General features: G+C 42.4%; 1 protein-coding gene across 2 annotated transcripts in view; it reads right to left on the bottom strand.

Moving 5' to 3' along the window:
* Nucleotides 1–24,997, bottom strand: part of PTPN14 (protein tyrosine phosphatase non-receptor type 14) — a 205,035-nt gene that overhangs the window by 119,232 nt on the left and 60,806 nt on the right. For both annotated transcript variants that reach the window (XM_055419075.2, XM_055419073.2), the window contains exons 2-3: nt 13,993–14,313; nt 1,812–1,981 (exon numbers count right to left, since the gene is read on the bottom strand). In XM_055419075.2, the coding sequence (XP_055275050.2) occupies nt 1,812–1,981; nt 13,993–14,166 (344 nt within the window). In that variant the 5' untranslated portion in view covers nt 14,167–14,313. The remainder of the gene's footprint in view (nt 1–1,811; nt 1,982–13,992; nt 14,314–24,997) is intronic.

Genomic DNA, 24,997 nt, shown 5'->3' on the forward strand with positions numbered 1-24,997 from the left:
CCTGGTCCGAGAACCACTGATGATTCCAACATCCTATCCAATATGGCGGTCCCCTCTTCCAGACACCACACAGGCTATTCACTCTGAGCTACAGCAGTTCCAGAGACCAAGGAGCCTGCTCTTTTGTAAGTCTGCTTGTTCCACTTTTATATGGCTTTAATTATTAGAAACTCTGTTCTTATGTCAAGCCAAACAACCAAAGTCTTTCAACTCCTTGAACTTCATTGTTACTGACCCTAATTTTGTTCTCCAGAGCTGACACAGAATTCCCTCCCCATGAGAGTCTAAAGGCAGCTACTGTACCCTTGCAAGTCTTCATCTTTCTAAGCTTAAACAATCTTTTGTTTTTTTAACTTCATAAAGCCGAATTTCTGAGTCCCTCACCACTTCAACTGCTCTTCCTAAATAGACCTTACAGAATAAATATGTCTGGAGGAACACCACTTCTTTTTTTTTTCTTACAGGCTGAACTTTTCTCAGTATGCATTAATTTATAGTCCATGTTTCACCCTTGGCACTCATGGTCTTGCATTTAAACGTCCAAGAGCTATGAATCAGCAAGTATTTATTAACCTAATGCTGTGTTCCTAACACCGTATAAAGTACTCAAGAAGGATTCAAAAGCTGGAGGAAATCATCTTGATCTGATTTGACTTGAGGAGATTTGAGGAGATAATTTCTTGGACAGAAAGGACTTAAATGAAATCACTCAAAAACAGCACATGATGGTATATAATTAAGTGCTTCAAACAAATGACACCTGAAAGACTGATGTAGGTTTCCTGGGTCAGACAGTCAGCTCTCTCACAGCCTCTGTTTTATAGAAACACTACCGATATAACAATAGTTTGGATTAAAAGAGGAGGATGGACACGATCACCTACTTTAAAATGTAAATAAAAATTTCAACTGCATCCTTATTTCAGAAATTTAAAATCTAAGAAATGACACGTATAATAATCAAGTAGCAAACTGTTCCCTCTGCCCCAGATGTCACTGGCATTGCTACACACGCACTCTGAACGCCATGATCCAGGTAAAAGGCTTATAAGTCGAGAGTTTATGCAATTCCCTTCATTACTGAAAATAACTGTTTGAAAAGGAAACACACACCACCATCCCCGCATATTTTAAGGAACATCAATAAAAACGTACTCATTTCATTCACAGAGCTGCGGACTAATCAGATCATTCAAGACTTAGACGCAAATGCCTCACTTTACAGATGGCGGAGAAACACCATTTCAAAGACGGCACAGGGTTTCTCCCAGGTAAAGCAGCCAATGCGCAGGAGGGTGGGGCCAATCCCAGGTCTCTCTGCTTGCTGGCTTCCTGTTTCTTTGTATTAAACCTACCAAACCAAAACTCTTACCCTGTCTGAGCCTTCCTCAACTCTACTCCCATCTTCAGTGACCTTCTCAATCCTCAAATCCAAAGTGGGATGATGCATTTTGTTTGGGGACATTTTGAGGGAAGGAGTGGACCGAACAGCATTAGGTGGTTAATTCTTTTTTTAAATTAAATTCTAGCATTTTTACTCACAGTCTCCAATTAATATTTCTATGCTTCTAGACACAAAATTCTACCTGTCTCAGGATCACTGCTACCTCACAAGCAGAGGAGGGAGCCACTGGCTTAAGCTACACAGATTCAAACAAAAATTCTAAAGCTGCAAAGTGACTGGTAAACAATCCCCAGCTCCTTCACTCCACACACACATACCCCCAAATCAACCACCTCATCTACTTCATTTGAAGCCTCTCAGTTAATCCACACCCTTACTTGGAACACAGAGAAAAAACTGCACCTACCTTGTGGCTTCTTGCTGAAGCCATGACACATTTGGCACATAGAACATGACTCCAAAGAAAAGCAGAGGCTCATTAGCGAATTTGTCCAGATGTTTCTTCAGAGGTTTCTCCAGCTCCACCCATCGTGCTTGCTGGCTCTTGCTGAGAAACCAAAGGCCAAAGTAGTGTGTCTAGGTAAAAAGACAAAATAGTGTCAGTTCGGACCTCCTAAGGGGCATCCTGAGACCACACAGGAAATAGCCTCACCTTTGGTCCCCCAGCCTGGACACAAGGATCCAGCGTTTACTTTGGAACTTATGAAAAGAAACCAGAGGCACATACTGTAAAGCACCCCGAGTCTCCAGATGGCAGTATTCCTACACATGGCTGCTCTTTGTACACATGGGTACGGATGCACCTGTGTTAGGTAAGGGCAGTGAGTGATACAGAGTGGAGACGATCCGGACTTATTCTAAGATCTCAAGGCTGACTTCCCTGTGCTTTCGGAATGCTTCGTGACCTCACATGGAGCTTGCTGGCAGAGGCAAACACAGCTCCTGCACCGGCTGCAAAGTAACTTCCTGCTCAACTCCGAAGAGGAAACCTTCTGCCAACGTTAAGCATCCGCAGCATAGAATGTTTTCATAGGCTACCTGATTTGAACAGAAAATGGATTTGCTCTGTTTGAGCTTTAATGAAGTACCTTAAAAAACATCGGCCTCGACCACTTCATAACACATGAACTGCAGCGAGTCTCTCCCCTGTATTAAGCATGGAGAGTGGAAGGAGTCGCTCTTCACAGCTGCCACAGGAGCCCCCGGTGGCTGTTCTTAGCAGATTAGTGGGGGGGGGGGTGGATTTGATAGATGAAAGTGAGATTTTTCACCCCTGGACTTGAAGCTTCAACTGGTTGAGTTCTGAACAATGTGCTAAATGATTAAAACAGGTACTTTAATGCATCCAATCCTGTCTTTATATTAATTCATGCTAGGATTTCAGGATTAGCACAGCAGTCCCACCCCCCTACAAAAAAAAAAAAAGATCACTGCTTGCTTTTGAAGCATTCTTTTATATTTCAATTATAGCCTAGAATGGTTTACATCACACCTGGAAATCTGCCTTCAAAGGCATGATTTCATTACAATGTTTAATTTCCAAAGGCATTTTTGTGCCCAAGTTCCCACTACAGCTGGCTGCACCCTCAACGATACAATACATCAATTCCCATCACCACACCACCAAAATGTGTAATCGAGTCTTGACTCTGAGTTTACTAGAAAACCAGGCATATCCTTCCCTATATAAAACTGAAGATCTAAGTATTCTAAAGGATATTTTTTAATGTGTGAGCTTTCAGATGGGACCATTTCCTCCACAATGTTTCACAGGGCAAGTCCACATCAGAAATCTATGCATTTCTCGAGCAACAAAATGCCAATGAACAGAACCAAGGCTATGTTTCTATTCAAAACTTAGGCCAACTTGCTTGAGTGAATTCTGACCCTATTGTTCATTTCCCAGCTACAGCGAGTCCATTAGTTGTTCCAATGTGACTGATGATATGGAAGAAATGAAATGTGGCTGACCGGAAAGAAAATAGGCTTTGACGTCAGTTCATCTCCCAGCTTCTACACTCGCTGTCTCCGTAACTGTACGAGCGATGGAGCCTCCCAGAGTCCCGGAGATTTCTCCTCTGCGAAATGATTACCCCCGTCAGCCACAGGCTGTTAGAGGCATAAATGAGATAAAGATCATCTAGCATGTGCGTGGCCCACCTTCCGTAACTACTTCACAAATGGTGCTTTCTGTTGCAGCTATGTAAAGCCACGATCATCACCCTCAGTAAAAAAAAAAAAAAAAAGCAGACAAGCCTCAAGCATCTTTGTCATCAGCCGCTATTGGCATCCCTGTCAACCACAGAATCATAAAACAGAAGTTATCTGGAAATAAAGGAGAAGAGACAGGCAAAAGCATAAGCTGGAAAGTCTACGAGGAACATAAAAATCTAAAAGGTATAAGAAAAAACATCACAAAGCAGTGTCTCCCCAAAGAGTTTCTTTAAGAGTCTCATTAAAGGTGTTTATGGGACACTGGAATATCATTCTGAAGCTTTCCGAGGGGATCTACCACATGGGCTTAGGCTAGCCTAAAGATGAGGCAATCCGGGGACTTAATTTAATAAACCACCTGAAAAAGATCCAATGCAGTTCTGCATTGCACCAAATCCCTTCATGGAGCACAGTGCCGTATAAGGGTATTCCACCGTATTTTGGATGACTAGGAGTGAGTCTGTATATGATAAATGAGGTAATATACGTAAGCAGTGATGGGCTATGTGATCATTATTTTACTTGGAAAAGAGCCCTTTTGTAAGCCCAGGTGGAGACAGTGAGGGCAAACTGCAATTGCTTCACAGCCATGATTTATCACCTCTCACTAAAGCAGTCTTGACATTTGGAGGTACGAGTTTACGGTCCCTACTTCACTCAAACTGTAACATTCACTCAAATTAGTAGCACTTAAACTATAAAGGGTCCACAATAACTGCATAAACATTCTATCACTGATTTTTCAAAAAAAACAAGGTAACTTTTACTTCTCCTGTGCTTTCTTTTTTTTTTCTTTTTTTTTATTTATTTTTTTTATTTTTTATTTTTATTTTACAATATTATATTGGTTGGTTTTGCCATACATTGACATGAATTCGCCCCAGGTGTACATGAGTTCCCCCTCCTGAACCCCCCCTCTCACCTCCCTCCTCCCTTGGCCAGTATTTTAAGTTTCCTTTTCTCCTTCCCACCCAATCACTAAATGAGACCTGATCTCTGCTCTTCAAAAGGAAAAAAAACACCCTGAGAAAGTATTCCATGGAATACACATATACACACAGATATACATGTGTGCACACGTGCATACCCAGAAAAGAAGGTGAGGAGGTATAAGAGAATCATGGTGTGAAAATAGTCTCGAGCTATAATTAATAGTACAGAATTCGAAATAACAAGGCAAACCACTTTTAATGTCAAAACCTAATGCATGGCATAAGACACTTTTGTTGCTGCAGTACAGCCTTTTCCACAAGACACAGGGTATTTCTGGGTGACTCACATGCATTTATCCAATGAAACAATTATTTAACGATTCAAGAAATGAGGTTACAGTGCAGGAGAGGCAGATGACCTGGAGGGCACAGTTTCGACCTGCTATGGCCAGAACGACCTAGTTTTAGAAGTGCTGAACTCAGTTATCCACCCCATCCGCACACTGTTTCGTAAAGCTCTGCTCCAAGTAACGTTCTCCACTCCCACCTCACCCCTCCCTATTCTTCCTCTGCCATATGCCTGCTCTGCAATGCTCAACAGAGGAGAAAGACCGTGTCTCCAAGTGCTCATTACCCTGCTCTATTCAAGTTCACAAGGCCGCACGCTCACTCAGCCATGTCTCATAGTGCATCACAAGAAACAGAACCAGAACCTAACCTCTCACTGAAACCAGCATGTGCACCAGTTAACTTCCTGTGTAACATCCCAGGGGCCATTAATCCCATCCAGCCTAGCTGAGGCCACACCAGGCCTGTGCGTAGCCACCTGCCAATTTCAACTCCAGCTGAATTCTGAAAGCCGAGCTCCTCTGCTAAACACTGCTCCGTGGTTGAAGAAAACGTGGTGGATTCCAAACAGAAACCCCCTCCTCCACGACCGAAAGGATTCTACTGCCCGAGTGAAATGCCTGAGACACTTGCTTGGTTTATCTCCAAAGCTCCAAACATAAGCCAGGTCCATCTAAGCCTCACAATACCTCTGTGTGAGCTCTAAACCCCATTTTATTTCTCTAGCTTTCTTTAGAAAAAAAAAGCTCTGGTTCCGTGAATTCTGCAATGAGTTCACTGCATATACAAAAAGAAGACAGAAGAACCAGTTCCCAGGGAGAGGAACCGCATCTCTGAATCAACTGCTAAAAATGCACGACTAAAATAACAATGGAAGAAGAGTCACCCTAAACTGTCATTTTCATATGAGTAGCTTCCTGGTTTATTTGGTTGGAATTTTGCATTTTAACAGGAAAGCATGAGTGTATGTGAGCCCACAAAAATAGGTTTCTTCAGTGGCAGGTTGGCCTGTAAATCCTCCAGCGTGAAAGTGAGATCCCTCTTGATCATCAAAAGACTATAGTGAAGAAGGCCTTTAAAAACAATTTGAGATGTTTCTGATTTGCTGTCCATTTATCTGTAAAAATAGTATTATCCCCCACAGTAGCTATTAATGAGGGCAAGCTTTTGTTTTGTTTTTTTTTTAGGATTTTGTTTTTCTAGTTTTGTGACCAACAGCACAGCTTAAATGCTAACTATTTATAAGGGTTACAGACACAGTCTCGGCAATTACTAGGGACCAGGGATTAAATCCAATGATCTTATCTCAAGCATTTTGAAGAGGTAATCATCCAGAAGCAAAAGTTTAAAATACCTTGCATTAGGCTGTAAGGGTTTCTCTGTAGGAGCATATAGTTCGTTGTAAATTAAGAAGCAGAGAGGTTGAGAAACCTCCACATAAAATATAGAGGAATTACATACAAGCATTGAAACCTTCACCGAGGTATGGAAAATACTTCAAAAGATGACTAGACGCAGACTCTGAAATAGCAGTTCACGCAATTACATTCCAACAGCTTTGGAAAATAAACCACCATACATCAGTTGGATAACTGCAAAAAACAACTTATGCGCAATCAACCTCTACTCTGTGTAGCCTGGGATTCCTATAACTGACACATCTATAATTAACAACTGCACCATCTTCATTTTCCTAGGCAATCTCTTCGTAAAAGTACAGGAAAAGAAACTGCAGAGTTAACACAGACCCAAGAAGCAAATCTCATAGCCAAGAAAAATCCCTCCTTTGGAGGCTATACCACTCACTTGGACTACACAAAAAGATCAAGACCAGGGGATTACTTCACCTACAATCTGTCTATCTAGAAAACAGACACTGGTGCCAATTTACCTTACAGAATTGACATTAAGCTAACAAGATTTCACATTATAATCTTTAAAAAGACAAAACACAGTACAAAATTCATAAATCTCCCCAGCAGCCTCCTCTTCAATCGTTTCTTAATCATGGTTGATTATTTTAGTCCTCTGAAAATACAAACACATCTTGATGCATTTAAGCTGGCTATAAAACACAGCAAATTCCACTATTATCTCACAGGGCCAGGGAATGAGGTGTTCGAGTACTCCCATTATCACAGACACATTTCCAATTCCCAAAAGATTAACATAAAATCAAGCCATAGCAATGTCTTTAATGTAGGCTAGCTTTACTTTGATGAAAGGAAATGCATGTTAAGACGCTGTACCTTTATAAACTCTTGCCATTATGAAAATAGCAAAATGTGAGACACTTCTACCATAACTGCTAGCTTTGGATAAATCAGCTTTCAGTAAAGATGAAAATACAAATTTGTAAAAGAAGAGAGGGATAACTTAGAGGATAATCACCAACCCTATGAAACAGTTATGGATTTTTTTTAGGCTCCTTTAAAAACCAGGACTCTTATTCCAGCCTTAGAAGAGACCCAAGAGTTATCAAATTCATCCTTCCACAAAGTGCTAGATTTCCTAATAAAAAAGTTATCTATCCTGAATAGAATATGGCCAGGAAGAGGAGTCTCAGGTACTTTTGTTATTTATCTCTCTTTCATTTATTATTTTTTAATTAAAGTGAAAGTGAAGTCGCTCAGTCATGTCTGACTCTTTGCGACCCTGTGGACTGTAGCCCTACCAGGCTCCTCCATCCATGGGATTCTCCAGGCAAGAATACTGAAGTGGGTTGCCATTTCCTTCTCCAGGGGATCTTCCCGACCCAGGGATCGAACCCAGGTCTCCCACATTGCAGGCAGACACTTTACCCTCTGAGCCACAAGGGAAAAAGTATAGTCGATTCTCTACCATATGCAAAAATAGATAGCCAGTGGGAACCTTCTGTTTAGCACAGCTCAGGGCTCTGTGACAACCTAGATGGGTGGGATGGGGTGGGGGTAGGAGGGAGGGCCAAGAGGGAGGGGATATACCTCCACAGAGGAGATTCACTTCATTGCACAGCAGAAGCTAACACAAAATTATAAAGCAATTCAGTTCAGTTCAGTTCAGTTGCTCAGTCGTGTCTGACTCTTTGCGACCCCAAGAATCACAGCACGCCAGGCCTCCCTGTCCATCACCAACTCCCGGAGTTCACTCAAACTCATGTTCATCGAATCAGTGATGCCATCCAGCCATCTCATTCTCTGTTGTCCCCTTTTCCTCCTGTCCCCAATCCTTCCCCAGCATCAGAATCTTTTCCAGTGAGTCAACTCATTGCATGAGGTGGTCAAAGTATTGGAGTTTCAGCTTTAGCATCAGTCCTTCCAATGAACACCCAGGATTGATCTCCTTTAGAATGGACTGGTTGGATTTCCTTGCAATACAAGGGACTCTCAAGAGCCACATGCCCATCAAAAAAACAGAAAAAAAATGTAGAGTCAAGATTATTCCTAAAGGAAGTAATCCCAGCATATTTTTACATTTTATTGCAATTATTTATATTCCTTATTACTATTAAAGTGGCCTCCTTGCTTTTCTTAGAGCAGCAGTATTTAGCCAAAATATAATGCGAACCACATACTTAATTTAAAATTTTCTAGTAGCTACATTAGAAAGAACAAAGAAGTAAAATTCAAATTTCAATACATTTTATTTAAAATGGTCATTCAAGGTATTATGCTTTTAATATGCAACTTCTTCCCTGGGTTGGGAAGATCCCCTGGAAGAGGAAATGGCAAACCCACTCCAGTATCCTGGATTGGAAAATCCATGAACAGAGGAGCCTGGTGGGCTGCAGGACATGGGGTCACAAAGAGTCGGGCACGACTGAGTGACTAACACTTACTTACCTACTTACGTAACTAATATAAAAATGACTAATGAGATTATTTTAACTTTTTGTCATACTAGATCTTCAAAAGCTGCTGTCTATTTTATACTTACTGCACATCTGAGTTTAAGCTAGCCACGCTTCAATTGCTCGATGGCCACGTGTAGCCAATAGCCATTCTACTGGACAGCACAATCTGAAATTAGTAACTGTTCAAGGAACTGAAAGATTTTGGCTCAGTGGAAGATCATAGTTTCTATGATCAAAGCCACCTAAAAATGCAAGAAGGACACTTATGAAAGGGTGAGAGTCCAATCTCTGGAGGGGCCTGGGTGATATCTTTTTTATTAACTTTTTATTTTATATTGGACAATAATTGATTAACAATGTTATGTTAGTTTCAGGTGTGCAGCAAAGTGATTCAGTTACATATACAGGTATCTATTCTTTTTCAAATTCTTTTCCCATTTAGGTTGTTACATAATACTGAGCAGAGCTCCCCCAAGCCATAGAGCAGGTCCTTGTTGGTTACCCATTTTATAGCAGAGGTCCATCACAAACTCCCTAACATCCCTTCTTCCCACCCATCCCCATCTGGCAACCATAAGTTCCTTCTCCAAGTCTGTAAATCTGTGTCCGTTCCTGTAAATAAATCCATTTGTATCATTTCTTTTCAGAGTCCGCATATAAGCAATATCATAGGATATTTCTCTTTGAGTGGTTTGTCTTGCCAAGGAGACCACTGTATTGAGTGCTTCCTGTGTGCCTGACACTGTGATACAGTGGCAATTTTGCAAAAACTAACTCATTTAATCCTCTCAACAACTCATGGAGGCTGCTACTCTTACCATCTTCATTCACAGATGAGAAAACAAAAGCACAGGGTGGTTAAGAAACTACCCAAGATCACATAGCAAATCAGTGACAGAGCCGGGACTCAAACTCGGACAGTATGGTCCAAGCTCACATTCCTAGCCACTAAACTCTGCTGTTCTCCAGGTGTTTATTTTTGAAATATAAGAGCTAATCATAAGGCAACATTGTTTTTTAGCTATCTTTCTCCCAATCTAGGTCAGTTATTTTTCAAGCTATCTTGGGGGTGGGAAAGGCACAAGGAGATGGGACTCCAGATAATCCTACCGATCCCCTCAGCAAACAGAGTAACTCCATTTTATCTACTGGAGTTCCACACAAGATTTTATTTGGGGAAAAGGGAAGAGTAAAATCCATTGATTCAAATATATTGTAGTTGTATTAGCAGAATTCTAATTTTCTGAGCCTTCTGTATCTCTCAAGTCTCCGTAATAAAAGTTCCCAGTCAGAAACTCATACCTTTTTCTGAACTTATTCAAAAGAATTAAATTTTTTTTCTTAAAGGGTTCATTTTATTTCCTCTTGCCAGGTTCTTATTATGTCTAATTGGTATCTCTGTGAGAAGGAAAAGGCAACCTACTCCAGTATCCTTGCCTGGAGAAGTCCATGGACAGAGAAGCCTGGCAGGCTATAGTCCATGGAGTCACAAAGAGTCGGACACGACTGAGTGACTCACACTTATGCTTACTTACTTCCTCCTTCACCCCAATCCCCATCATTTTTCTGCCACTTGGTTCTTTTCTTACAATGCAAGGTGACTGTGCCATGCTTCACCTTGGAATCTTTTGATGGCTTTCTATTTCAAGGCAGTGTTTTATTCCCTAAAGGATTCAAAGAGTATTTATTAGAAGGCTTAAATAACTGAAACATTGAGCTCAACACATTTTTTTTTAACTGCAGAGCTTATAAGAGTGTTTCTCAAAGCATCTTACCACGGCCCCTTTCTCTGCCACTACACATCCCTGGGAATTAGAACAGTGGAGTCAGTCTACCTGGACCATAAAAGTGGACAGCAAGAGTAGTCACCCGGCAGACTTGTAAGAAGCACTAACTGAGTTGATTGACAAAACCTGCTCAGCATAGCACGTGGTACATTAAAAGGCGGTGATTATTTTAATTATTTTTGTGACACGTTTTAGGAACAATGTCCTGTGGGATCTGTTAATAGATAAAAGTACTTAGATACATCAAACCCTCCAAAAGTGGTGTCCACCTATCTACCCACCTCCTCCTTCCTCCCCTCTATAACCCCTACACACGCGCACACACACACACACACACACACACACCCACAGATCAGTACAAACTGCCCTCTGACCGTCCCTGAAAATTCCACGTTCTTTCCTGTTTCTATACCTTGGCACAGGATGTTCCCTTTGCTTTGCTTCTTCTTTTTCCTATTCTCCCAGCTCTCGGGTTTCTGGGAGCAGGGACCCTGTCATGCTCTGCTTCCCCAGGAGATGACTGTTTGCTAATCCTATGAACTAGGCCTGGGAGCCAAAAAGGCAGCAAAACCGTGCATTCAAAACCAGATTTGACCTTCGAAAAGTTTACCATATTAGTTCAGGGATTTTTGAGAACAAGCTCACTGTTCTCCTTGCTTGGCCCTGCGATAAACCTTTTTTTTTTGCTCCAAACTGGGACATGGCGGTTTGGCCTCACTGTGTATCAAACACACGAACCTGCATTCAGTAACAGGAGGATGAAGTCATACAGGACAGAAACACCAGTAGAGAGACAACTGAGGCCTTCGGTGACCCAAGGAGCCTCAGGATGATCTTTCATTTTGTTGGAAGAGGAATATGTGTTTAACACTAAAATGCGTATCCTTTTACACTAATGCTTGAGTATATTTAAGAAATCACTGTTCATTAAATTAAAAAACAAGTTTACCATATGGACAGAGATGATGTGGTTCAGTTCAGTTCAGTTCAGTCGCTCAGTCGTGTCTGACTCTCTGCGACCCCATGAATCACAGCACGCCAAGCCTCCCTGTGCATCACCAACTCCCGGAGTTCACTCAAACTCATGTCCACAGAGTCGGTGATGCCATACAGCCATCTCATTCTTGGTCGTCCCCTTCTCCTCCCGCCCCCAACCTTTCCCAGCATCAGAGTCTTTTCCAGTGAGTCAACTCGCCGCATGAGGTGGCCAAAGTATTGCAGTTTCAGCTTTAGCATCAGTCCCTCCAATGAACACCCAGGATTGATCTCCTTTATTTGTCAAAATCCACAGAACGTACAGCACCAAGAGTGAACCCTCACGTGAATTATGGACTTTGAGTGATATGATGTGTTAATGTGGGTTCACTGACTGTAACAAAGGTACCACCCTGGTGTGGGGTGTTGACAGTGTGGGCAGGACAGGAGGTATATGGAACTCTGTGCTTTCCATTCAAATTTGCTATAAACCTAAAACTGCCTTAAAAAATACAACCTATATTTTTTGGGGTTTTTTTGACCACAGCACGTAGCTTGCAGGATCTTAGTTCTCCAACCAGGGACTGAACCCGTGTCCTCTGCAATGGAAGCATGGGGTCCCAACCACTGGATTGCCAGGAAATTCCCTACAATATTTTGGGCTTTTTGTTTTTTGGGGTGCATTGGGTCTTAGCTATGGAATGTGAACTCTTAGTTGTCGCATGTGAGATCTTGGTCCCTGCCAGGGATCAAACCTGGGCCCCCTGCATTGGGGGTACAGAGTCTTAACCAATCAACCACCAGGGTTCCCCTCTATAGTCTATTTTTAAGTTATCTAATACAATACTAATTGTAATTAATATATATCAAAATTGAAATCAAAATTTATTTTATTTTCCTAATACAAAACTGAGAAGGCAATGGCAACCCACTCCAGTACTCTTGCCTGGACAATCCCATGGACGAAGGAGCCTGGTAGGCTGCAGTCCCTGGGGTCACTAAAAGTCAGACACGACTGAGTGCCTTCACCTACACTTTTCACTTTCACGCATTGGAGAAGGACATGGCAACCCACTCCACCATTCTTGCCTGGAGAATCCCAGGGACGGGGGAGCCTGGTGGGCTGCCGTCTATGGGGTTGCATAGAGTCAGACACTACTGAAGCGACTTAGCAGCAGCAGCAGCAGCAGCAATACAAAGCTACTATCAAGTTTAGGATACATCTAAACTATAAACCATGCATGCTTTGTGCCGATTTACATACGGATGCTGGAATGCGTGCACCCCAATGTGTTGCTAATAAGAGAAAAAGAGCCAACTATCAACCACCACGGTCAGAATCTTTCACGGGTTTATCCAGTTGTGTTGGTTACCAAGCTACATGCATCCTTTGGGCGGGACAGTCTCCTCCACAGGAAAAGAAAAGTCAGAGGAAGACCTGAACACCGAAACCAAAGTATAAACATGAAGACCAGTCGGAGAAACAAGGGCTCAGCTGAAACAATCCTTCAGAGGATAAGAGGCAGCCTGCGGTAGGTGCCAAGGGGACAGGAAGACCTTCCCTGACCCCAACTCCTTCTGCAAATGGAAAGAGGGTGTGGATCCTGAGAGGTGAGGAAAGAGATCAAATGTGATCATTTTCCAGAGGGATCACCCTGAGAACTGGGCAATGAGATCCCAGGGCCCAGGACAATCACAGGCTCTTCCTCACCCTAAGGAGGGTGTGACTCTCAGGGGTCTGCCGTCATTTCAACACTGGCAACCGTTCAACCATGGTCCCTTACCTAGCTGCCTACAAAGTTCTTAAGAAACAAATACCTGAGTGGGTCTCTCTCAAAAGTCTCTTCTCCTGAATGTCTATAAGGCTGCAAAAGAGCAGGGCTTGCTTATTACCAAAGGGCATATTGCTCTAAGAGTCTCTTCTAAAGAGAGGTAACGTGACTGTCTGAATGGTGAACCCTGGGTTTGCTTAAAGCTCAAAGAAAACACAGGTCATGAGGAATCTTAAGAGGAACAAAACTCCCATTTTACAAGCTCCAACAAAAAAAGCTTCAATGGTCATGCTCACGATAAATGCTTTTTTCTTTTTTTCTTTTACCCTCTTTGAAGAGGAGAGTATAGAAACAAACAAAAAATAAAAGCAGCTATATCCACCCCGTTCGTGGGAGTTTTCTCCTTGGTATGTAGCTGGAACATCAAACCCCCAGCTACCCCACTTGATTGTTTTTAAAGACAGTAAGTGACTTTGGGGAGGAGAATCTCATTACAGCCTCCTCATGGGCTGAAAGCAAAGGGGAGCTGCCACACACACACCCCTATTTCCTCCCCCACCGCCCCCAGCCCCATGCAGCATGAGAGCAGGTCCCCGCATCCACCGAAAGGTGTTACGACGGAGGCCACGCTGGGAGTCACAGGAGGCTTGGAGACCAGGCTGAGGCTGACAGGCCGGGTCCCTGGGCTGCGCTGTGGCCTCTCCACTCCCCACGCTCGCGCCCTTACCTCCCGCAGCTCCAGCCGCTGGGCCACCGCCTCCAGGCACTCCTGCCCCGTGCTCTCCACAGACAGCGTGCACTCGATGACACTGCTGTCCAGCAGGCGAATGCGGGTGACAAAGCAATTCTTGCTCAGGACGTTGTAGCGCCGCGTCCGGCGCAGCTTCAGGCCAAAAGGCATGGCTCTGCAGGCCTGGGATGCTGCCCTTGTGTCCTGGCGCCCACGCCCTTGAGATGGCCTTAGCAGCTTCGTGATGGGGCACTACCACCCGTGCTCCTCCAGGTGCAGAAAAAGGCATCCATGCCCGGCGTGGTGCTCCGGAGGGTGCTGCAAACACAAATGAAGCAGCGAGGTTAGGGGTTGGAAGGGAAGCTCCAGGTGGCATACATTCCTCCCACACGAGCACATCCCCCTGAGGCCCAGATTCAAGAGCCTGCAAACTCTGATGCTCCCAAGCGCCTTGGTGGAACCCATGTACTTGACCTTATCTTACAGGGTGATATGACAAGATCCACTTTATGGCTAGAGACACAGATGTTCAGAGGATTAAAAGGACTCATCCAAGAACCCACATGGCAAGGCCAGTATTCAAACCAATGTCTATGCAAATCCCATTCACATTTTTAAGAGATCATATTTCGTTTATTAGATAGGCACAGACCAAAGCAATTAGTAATACCCATCACTGAAGAAAATGCTGGGTAATATTTTTTGGTGAGAGTATAAACTGATGAAATGCTAAAAAACAGACAAAGTTTGGTTACTAATAATACATAAAACTTTAAATGTATATATCCTTTTACTCTCTGAACTTCTATTTTAAGAAATATTTTCTAGAGATACATTTATCCAAGTTTGATAAGGACATTCACTGAAAAATTGTTTATAAGTAGCACTCTAGTATTCTGCCTGGAGAATCATGGACAGAGGAGCCTGGTGGGCTACAGTCTATAGGGCTGCAAAGAGTTGGACATGACTGAAGCAACTTAGCATGTACACACAGCATAAAATTGAAACATTTTCTCTATCAACAGAGGATTGTTTAAACAAGTAATACCAAACGCAGAGTGTAAAAATGTGTTATCACTGACAGTTGAGATAAATATATCATTTGCAAAGTTGTTTGAATTAGGCTAGGTAGCTAGTGTTTTTAATGTGGCAATTTAGGACATGGGATTAAATGGAATTAAAAAAAAGGAAGATGCTTACTGTATGCATAGATTCCAGTTGCATAAAATTAAAAATATGTAGAGAAAGACATATTCTTGTGTATACATTAAATATTTCTGAAAGGATGCACAGAAAACTGATGGGTGGCTGCTTCTTGGGAGAGAAATCTTTTACTTTTCTGTGTGTTCTAATAAAGATTTATTCTTAATCTACTTACAGAGTATCACTTATATAATTTAAAAAAATAGGTAACCAAAACGTGTGCTGCTAGATCACTGATGATAGAAGGAAAAGTTACTATATTAACTCTGGTTGAGTTAAAAACAGAATATTTATGACAACACAGGTAAAAAAAATCTCTTTCAATGTATGAAAGTGTTAGTCACTGAGTTGTGTCCCACTCTCTGTGACCCCAGGGACTCGTAGCCTGCCAGGCTCCTCAGTCCATGGCATTCTCCAGGCAAGAATACTGGAGTGGGTAGCCATGCCCTTCTCCAGGGGGTCTTCCTGGCCCAGGAACTGAACTCTGGTCTCCTGCACAGCAGGTGATTCTTTACCTTCTGAGCCACTGGGAAGCTCCTTCAGTGTATACATGGTAGTTTTAATGATGGTTGTTTCAGGTGAATAGAATTATGAGACACTTTGTGGTTTAAATGCTCCTTTGACTACTCTTGATTTTCTCTTTTTATTGTCATGAACACTGCTTTAATGATTGGGAAAAACATAGTGAATAAAATATTATGTTTACTTAAGAACCAACCTTCTATAAAAACCATGCAATAGCTTGTATTAAAGTCAGTGTAACCATAAGGTTGGAGAAGTCTCAGATGGGCAGCAATACTTGGAGTTCAATAAGATATTTATATCTCATTGTCCCTCTTTACCCAGCTATCAGAAAACTTGCTTCAAGTATCATTAACTTCAAATTTCTTAAGTCTCTTCTCTATTCTTTTTTAGATAGACATTTTTCTTATCCTGGAGTATAGATGATTAACAATGCTGTGCTAGTTTCTGGTGTACAACAAAGTGATTCAGTTACACATATACATGTATTCTTTCTCAAATTCTTTTCCTATTTAGGTTGTTACATAATACAGCCTGTCTGCTCAAGAAAGAAGGAGTGAAATTTGAACTTTTTTTTAACTTCTAAATGTATTGTCTCATTTCAACCCCATTACCAGCTCTCTGGTGTTGACTTATAATCCCTATTTTACAGATGGAAAAAGTGGGGTTCAATGATTTAAGCAATTCACTGATCTTGAACTTAAAATCTAATCTTGTTCCTCTTTTAACATTATTTGTCTTTATTTTTAATATTTACACTTATTTTCCTATTTACTGTATTTTCTTATTTATTATTGGGTGATAGAAATGAAATGAATATGCATTTAATTATTAATTATAAATTAGTAATTAATGATGAGTTAGTCTGCAACTTTCTTTTTAAGAAAAAGTGAATACATGAATTCTTTAATGTACTTGAAATCACAGCTGTATCCTTTTTACACCAAATATTTAGACAGATGTGGGGAACCACCCTATTCTCATTTTGTTCCTTTACAAAATGCTTGATGCAAAAGCCTATCACCAAACTACACCAAATTTAACTCACTAATAACAAGATTTACTGACCCCCAGATGTCCCATGAATGCCAGTGATGACATTATTGCCATGGACAACACAAGAATAAAATAACAACAACAAAAGCAGCTTTACCATCCGCCCTGTGCCAGCAATGCTCTCACTGGAAGATTTCCAATGCTCTCATCTTCCAAAGAGCCAGACATGTCCACGTGGCCTCTCTGTTCAACTTTCTGTTTCCCATGAAGCACAAAGAACCATCTCCTGTTCATATGATCGTTTTGTTAATTTGATTTCCTAAGTCAGGCAGCCTATAAGCCTTTGCTACACAGAATTACATCTGAGCCCCCAACACTTGGATAGACAAACAGGAATAGCTACTTGAAGGAATTCTTGAATTAATAATTCTAATGGCTTCAATATTTAGAAATCACTCCTTGTCAGAAATCACCCCAGGCCTCAAGCCAGGAGGTTGTCAGGACACAACCCTACAACACAGCCAAACACACTCCCAAGACTCCCTGGGCCAGCCTCTGATGTCTGCCCTCGGCACATTCCTTAGCATGACAGGTACATGTTTTATGAAGGCTTAAAATACATATGCAAGAGACTGGGGCTTGGTGAAATAGATGAATGTTTCTAAATCACTTTATGTTGGCAGAGTGTAGTGTTTACCTCCAAGGTAGGCCAACCTGATGATCTCCTGATATCGGCAGAAAAAAACACGGAGGGACCCACCCAAAAAAGGAAAAAAAAAAGAAAGAGTATCAGAATTCAACTATGGAGTCCTTAAAGAGTTTACTTCTCTCACATTTCCGTGAATTTGCTAAAACACAGGGCAGAAGACATCAAGATTCATTTCCTATACTGAAAAACTAGAGAGCCTCAGAGAGAGAAAAATATTTTCTCTGTGGGCACAAGTCACATTTCTCATCCTGGGCCGGGCACTTTACCTTTGGGTGTGTCACTTTGAATACCTAGGAAGGAATGCGGCTAGCTTGGTGCACATTTATCCCAGCCACTACTAAACACAGTCCCTGCTTTTAAATATATATTTGACAGGACACAATCTATAATACAGTGAGATAAAAAGTACACCGAACAACAATGTGCACAGATAGACACTGTTTTTATAATGAACAAAAACACACAAATAAACGGGGAAAAAGTTCACCAAAATGACTGTTATCTCAGGGTCCCACGGTGATGGTCTCAAGCAGAACTCTCATTTTATATTTCATATATTGTACAATCATCCATCAGACTCTGCAGGAAATTGGTTCTAGGACCTCAACAGAGACCAAAATTCGAGGATGCTCAAGTCCTTATGTAAAATAGCTTAGTGTTTGCGAAGAACCTATCTTTTACTTGAATTCATCTCTAGATTACTTACAATACCTAACACAATATAAATGCTATGGAAAGAGCTGGCCAGCCTGGCAAACTCAAGTTTTGCTTTTTGGAACTTTCTGGAACTTTCATTTTCAAAAACATTTCTGAAGTTGGTTGAACCCACATATGTGGATCCTATGGCTACAAAGGGCCAACTGTATTTCTGAATTGTTCTAACATTTTACAACTGCCTTATTTTTGTAACTAAAGATTCTTTTAAAATATACTAGCTACAGAAACGGAGAAGGCAATGGCACCGCACTCCAGTACTCTTGCCTGGGAAATCCCATGGACGAAGGAGCCTGGTGGGCTGCCATCTATGGGGTCACACAGAGTCAGACACGACTGAGCGACTTCACTTTCATGCATTGGAGAAGGAAATGGCAACCCACTCCAGTGTTCTTGCCTGGAGAATCCCAGGGACGGGGGAGCCTGGTGGGCTGCCGTCTATGGGGTTGCACAGAGTCGGACACAACTGAGGCAACTTAGCAGCAGCAGCAGCAGCTACAGAAAATGGTACATCAGGTGCAACATCTGACAATACATCTCCTAGAAAATACCTATTTTAAGTTTTAAAGAACTTTTGAAATCTTCAGTTTGCCAGACACTTGCCAGGTAAACTGTCAACAAAAAAGCTTAAAAGAAAACTGGTCTGGTTCCTCTAAAAGTCAATGTCATGAAACAAAAATTGAATAGGAAGGATTGGAGGCAGACTGCTCCAGAGTAAGAGAAATTCTGGAGTAATAAAAACAAGATGCAATGGGTGACCTTCATAAAACCGAGTTTGGGGGGAAAAAAAGTTATAAAACACATAAGACATTAGGGAAATGGCATCACCGACTCGATGGACATGAGTTTGAGTGAACTCCGGGAGTTAGTGATGGACAGGGAGACCTGGCGTGCTGTGATTCATGGGGTGGAAAAGAGTCGGACACGACTGAGCGACTGAACTGAACTGAAAGAGAGAGTAGAAATGAGATGATATGAATGTTTTATGATCTTCTTCTTTTTCAATAGTGGAATTGTGGTTATGTTCATCCCAGATTGCTTAGTGGTAAAAAATCTGCCTGCAATGCAGGAGACACAGATTTGATCCCTGGGTCAGGAAGATCCCCTGGAGAAGGAAATGGCAACCCACTCCAGTATTCTTGCCTGGGAAATCTCATGGGCAGGGGAGCCTGGCAGGGTCTGTGGGGTCGCAAAGAGTCAGACACAACTTAGTGACTAAACAGCAAAAACATCATTATATATTTAGGTGTAAAAAGTCACTCACTTAACAGAAGGAGAGAGAATTCCAAATGAGCTGAGCAGTTCTAAGATTCAAAGTTTAATCTCAGGGAACAGGCCACACTCAAACCCTGGGAGGAGAACTGGATTCATCCAGAGAGGCCTAGAGTGGTGTCAATTATTTATCCTCAGTTTACTCATCCATAAGGATAAACTCAACCTCAGACTAAGCCCAGCTGCTCTGTCATGTTCGACACTCTGTGACCCCATGGACTGCAGCCCACCAGGCCCCTCTGTCCATGGGATTCTCCAGGCAAGAGTACTGGAGTGCTTTCAGTTCAGTTCAGTCCCTCAGTCGTGTCCAGCTCTTTGCGACCCCATGAATCACAGCACGATAGGCCTCCCTGTCCATCACCAACTCCCGGAGTTCACTCAAACTCATGTCCACAGAGTCAGTGATGCCATCCAGCCATCTCATTCTCTTCGTCCCCTTCTCCTCATGCCCCCAATCCCTCCCAGCATCAGTCTTTTCCAGTGAGCCAACTTGTCGCATGAGGTGGCCAAAGTATTAGAGTTTCAGCCTGAGCATCAGTCCTTCCAATGAACACCCAGGACTGATCTCCTTTAGAATGGACTGGTTGGATCTCCTTGCAGTCCAAAGGACTCTCAAGAGTCTTCTCACCTGTAAAGATAATCTCTTTCCCAGGTGTTTGTGAGGTGCCAATGAGAAAACGTTTCCTGGGTGTGCTCAGTAAGTGTGGGCGTTTTCCCCTCCTATGCCCCTAGCCATGAGCTGGGTTTGCTCAAGGATAGCACAGCAGGTGTGTTTCGAAAGGACTTGAGGATCTTGGCACCTACTGTGGACAAAGTCTTTTAAAAGAGAAAACAGGCAGGGACTTCCCTGGTGGTCCAATGGTGGAGACGTTGCCTTCAAATGCAGGGGCTGTGGGTTAGATTCCTGGTCAGGAAACGAAAATCCCACATGCCTTACAGCAAAAAAAACCCCCACAAAAACCCAAAACATAAAAGACAAACAGTACTGTAACAAAGTCAATAAAGACTTTTAAAATGGCCCACATCCCTCCCCCCAAAAAAATTAAAAAGAAAAAGGCAAAACAAAGAATATAAAGTTTAGCACGAAGCAATGACAATTCCACGGTGAAACTTGACCAAGCGTCAAACAAAATCATGGCCTCTCCCAGCACTGCTCCCTTGCCATCCCCCTGACTCTGATATCTGGAGCAGAAATGAACCAGCCGTTAGAGGAAATGTCCCATTACCAGCCCATCCTCGGGGGGTCAGAAGACTGTCATCTCGGGCAATAACGCGTATAGAGTGTGTGGTGTCAGCAACTGGTTTGGGGCTTGGTTTCTTTTGCTTGTTTTTTGGTAGAAGGTTGATTCTAAACTGTCTTTGGTTTTATAACCCATTTGGCTGTATCTCTACAGCCGCAGGCACATCCCAGTCTCTCTCAAACGGAAGAATCTCTCATAGGCCTCTGGGCTCCCAAGTAGCATCCTGAAGGGAAAGATCTGTGTCCGATTCAGCTCTGTGGTCCCCTGTGACCCGGAAATGGAGCTCCAGCCATGGCAGGAATCTGAATAAATATCTGTCATTATGATGAAAGAAAGAATGAATCCTGAAAACAGTTGAGATTTTTGAAACCAGGGTAGGACAGGCATCTCCAGATGATCTCAGTGAGACTGGAGGAATCTGGAGCCTCAGAGAGGATGGACTTGGGGAAGTTTAAGAGAGGCTTAAACCGTGGAACAAAATGACATGAGACGTTATTTAGCTCCCTGGTGCTTCTTGGGGGAAAAGTTTTACCCAGATTTCTAAAAGTTCCGCTTCTCCAGCCTTTGATGTGCCATATGCCAGAGGTGGTCTTGAAGACCAGAAAGATGCCATATGTCTGGAAGTTCTCTGCAAAAACTACACTGGAACTACTGATGGGTCAGTGGTTCAGTGTGCCCGTGACTGCTGAAAGCAATTTGTTGGGATATTTGCTCTGTAAACACCCCACTCCTTTCATGTAATAGGCAACAGTAAGAGAGAACGTACAGAAAGCTTTAAAGTCACTTCTAAAACCCACTCCTGACTAATCCATCAGATTTCCCAAACCTCTAACATGTACATATCCATCTTTAACTATCAGCTGTGAATTTCTAATACTTTGTACTCCTTTTATCTAAACATATCAGTGAAAATCCTGCCAGTTCAAAACACAAAGCAAAGACATCATACAGAAAAAATTATTTGGCTGATCTAATAAATCTTTAAATATGATGGATTAAAAGTATAGAGCTCTTTCATAATGTCAACCAAAATACAGCTTAATCTTCTTTATTAAAGTACCTGTACGGCGTTTAGAAAAATGAAAGACAGAAATTAAAACCCAAATCTTCAAAAAAGTCATCACACTTTCTCTTGCATTCTCATGCTATATTACATATACTTGCCTTTTTCCCCACCCCCCGAGATGTAAGTTCTGAAATCAGTAGCAGAAGCTAACTGTTGTTCAGCTGCATTCTTTATTTACCAACAGCTTCTGGAATCTTTCCAGCGTTCCATATTATTACAACTCCCAAGCACACCTCACAGAACTATGTCACCCTGGTCTGGGTGTGAGAAGGGAAACATTGATGTAACCCACACCTCCTGTGTATAAACCTGCATAAGGCACAGCTTGGTTTTGAAAACTACTATGTCATTTTCCTAAGGGGAGTTTTAAAAAACAACGGGGTGAGAGGGGATGAAAATGTCTTCTCTGACTCCCTATTTGAAGAACAGCAGAAAGGAGGGAGGGTGGGGTGAAACAGGAGATTGGGTTTGACACATAAACACTACCATGTATTAATAGAGAGCTAGTGGGAAGCTGCTGTATAGCACAGGGAGCTCAGCCCGGTGCTCTGTGATGACCTAGAGGGGTGGGCTGGAGGGGGTGGGAGGGAGGGTCAGGAGGGAGGGGATTCACGTGTACTTACAGCTGATTCACTTCATTTTACCGCAGAAACTAACACAACAGCGTAAAGCAATTATACTCAAACAGAAAGTATAGCAGAGAGGAAGTTCGTTTTGTTCAGTAAAAAAAATCAGACTATTAGTTTCTACTATAAATTTGACATATACCCATATGTCAAATTATTTTTAGCCAAATAAAATTTTTGTGCAAGGTCTGAAACACAAATCTCTATCTTTCGGTTGCTAAACAACTACAACAACAAACAGAACAGCCCCCTTTTAAAACCCCTTTATTTCTCTACCACCAGCTCACTTTCAAACATCCAGCAGTGAGATGCGAGAAATGTGTCCAAAAACACATTTTCCAACATTGCCATGCACTAACTATGTGGTTAGCTTTTCAAGCCTTTCTTAAGCTGTATTTAAAGTGAGAAGAAAGGTTCCTATTATAGGCCCCATCACAGGGGTACCTCACCCACAGGAAAGGTAGCTCCACAGTCACATCTATGCAGAATACGGCTGAAAATCACGAAACAGAGCCAAAACAGCCTTTGAGCATTCAAATACCACAAGGCCCTTAAGTCTGACAACATACACTTTTGCTTTACAACAACACTCTCACAGTTCATTCGTTCTAACTTTACATACCTTTATATAGCTAAATCCACCCTTAGCAGATTCAAAAGGGATAAGGAAAAGCCCCTTGACAGGGCATAAAATCAGCAATGAGGGAGGTGACAGATAAACTGTATAAAGACGCTAGAGGTAAAGAAACTGCCTGCCAATGCTGGAGACGCAGGAGGTGTAAGTTCGATCCCTGCGTTGAGAAGATCCCCTGGAGTAGGAAATGGAAGCCCACTCCAGGATTCTTGCCTGGAGAATCCCGTGGACAGAAGAGCCTGATGGGCTCCAGTCCAGGGGGTCACAAAGAGTCAGACACGACTGAGCATGAGCACAACAGTTGTATTGAAAACACTCTGCAGTAAAAGGGAATGATTAAATAACATCCAGTGGACTCTGGTTAAGAAGGCAGAAAATGAATATATATTTAAACAGTCCCATTCATGGTGGTTAAAAATAACAAGAAAAAAAAAATGGTTCTTGAGAAGGTAAAGCTTCTGTTACTTGAAATCATTTTTTTTTTTTTTTTGCCTTAAGCAAGTGGTTCTCTTTTATTTCTTCTCTTACACTCAGAAGCAAACCAGTTCCAAGAAGTACAGATGCTGCCATTTTTAACTGGGGAAGGGAGAAGGAGATGTGGAGAAAGGGGAGGAGACCTGCAGAAGGCAACTCTGGGAAAACAAGCAGTTGATAAGATCCCCCAAGGTAAATGTAAAAAAAACATTTCCCCACCCCCAACTTGGAGGATTACTGCCCTGAGGTTTCTAGAGCAAGAGGCTCTTCCCACAAGGACCTTAAAATGTGAAAATTTCCATTTTCACTTAACTAAACTTTTAAGGCATTCAAAGTACCTCTTGAATATTTACAAATAAAATGATACGGTGTTTGGAATTTGCTTAAAAGGAATGAGGTGGGGGAACTCGGGGTGGGAGGGGCGGGTACAGGTGAAGCAATACTGGCCGTGAGTAGACAGGTCTTAAGGGTTGGAGCCAGGCATGTCAGGGCTCAGACCACTCTCTACAGCTTTGTGCTGGCAATCTTTGTCATATTAAGCAGCTTTTTTTTTTTTAATAAAGAAGTATTTCTTAAATGGTACTTTGAAAGGTATAACAGATAACAGTGCCTACTTTGCAAGAGGTGTTTTACAGAAAAATAGGGTCAATATTTTCCCTCCAACCCAACCCCTCTTGCCTTTTCAAAGTAAACCTTGCATCTAAGTAGATCAAATTGACAGTGGAATTTTTCATTTCATTTTTAAAAGATGACAGGAATAGCTCTTTTGGTAGGTAAAATGACAAGTTGGATAAAATACAGAGAACAATCAATCAGGCATAAGATAAGGGATGCTTCTCTGTCCAACTTGCATAATCACCTGTATCAAAATACCTGACTCGGGTTTACTCCTTAAATGTGTTCTCTCTGTCTATTCATGCCAGGAATGCTTTGTCCTAAAGACTCCACCCTTCTTTGAGAGACCGTACAATCTGCAGCTCTCAATTCCAGCTCTTTCTTCTGTCGGGGTCTACACCCACAGCATGGTGATGTGTGTCCTGGAATGTTCAAGCCAATTGCAGTCAGTGACCAGGCTGGGCGACTCCTGCAAGTGTCAGAACATGAAGAAGGCAATGACGGCCACCTCCACGTTTAAAGGAGATTCGAGGGCAGGGGTGCCCTGCTGAGCTTTAACTCCAAAGGCCCTAGATGGCGTCTCCTAACACCCCATTTCACAGTATAGGGCATCAAGGCTAGAGAGCTCAAGATCTCGCCAGTTCTGAATGACACTATCTGACCTGTCACATTCTGACTCAAGGAACCATTCTAATAAAATCCAGGAAGCAGGCTGGAAACCTGACAGAAAATGACAATGACAGAAACAAGCCACCACACTCTATCAGGATAGAATGCCCTCTGCGACATGCCCTCTACAGTCTGACGCTGTTCCCCCAGAGATACATGACTCAGATATGGCGGAGACAGACCCTGAGTGGATGAGCCATTTTCAGCCCTAGGATGTCCTACCCAGAGGCCACGGCAGCAGGATCAAGCTCCTGTTTGGCC

This window comes from Moschus berezovskii, chromosome 17 (genome assembly GCF_049115385.1).
Source record: "Moschus berezovskii isolate FMDL1 chromosome 17, NW_MosBer_1.0, whole genome shotgun sequence".
Classification (NCBI taxonomy): Eukaryota; Metazoa; Chordata; class Mammalia; order Artiodactyla; family Moschidae; genus Moschus; species Moschus berezovskii.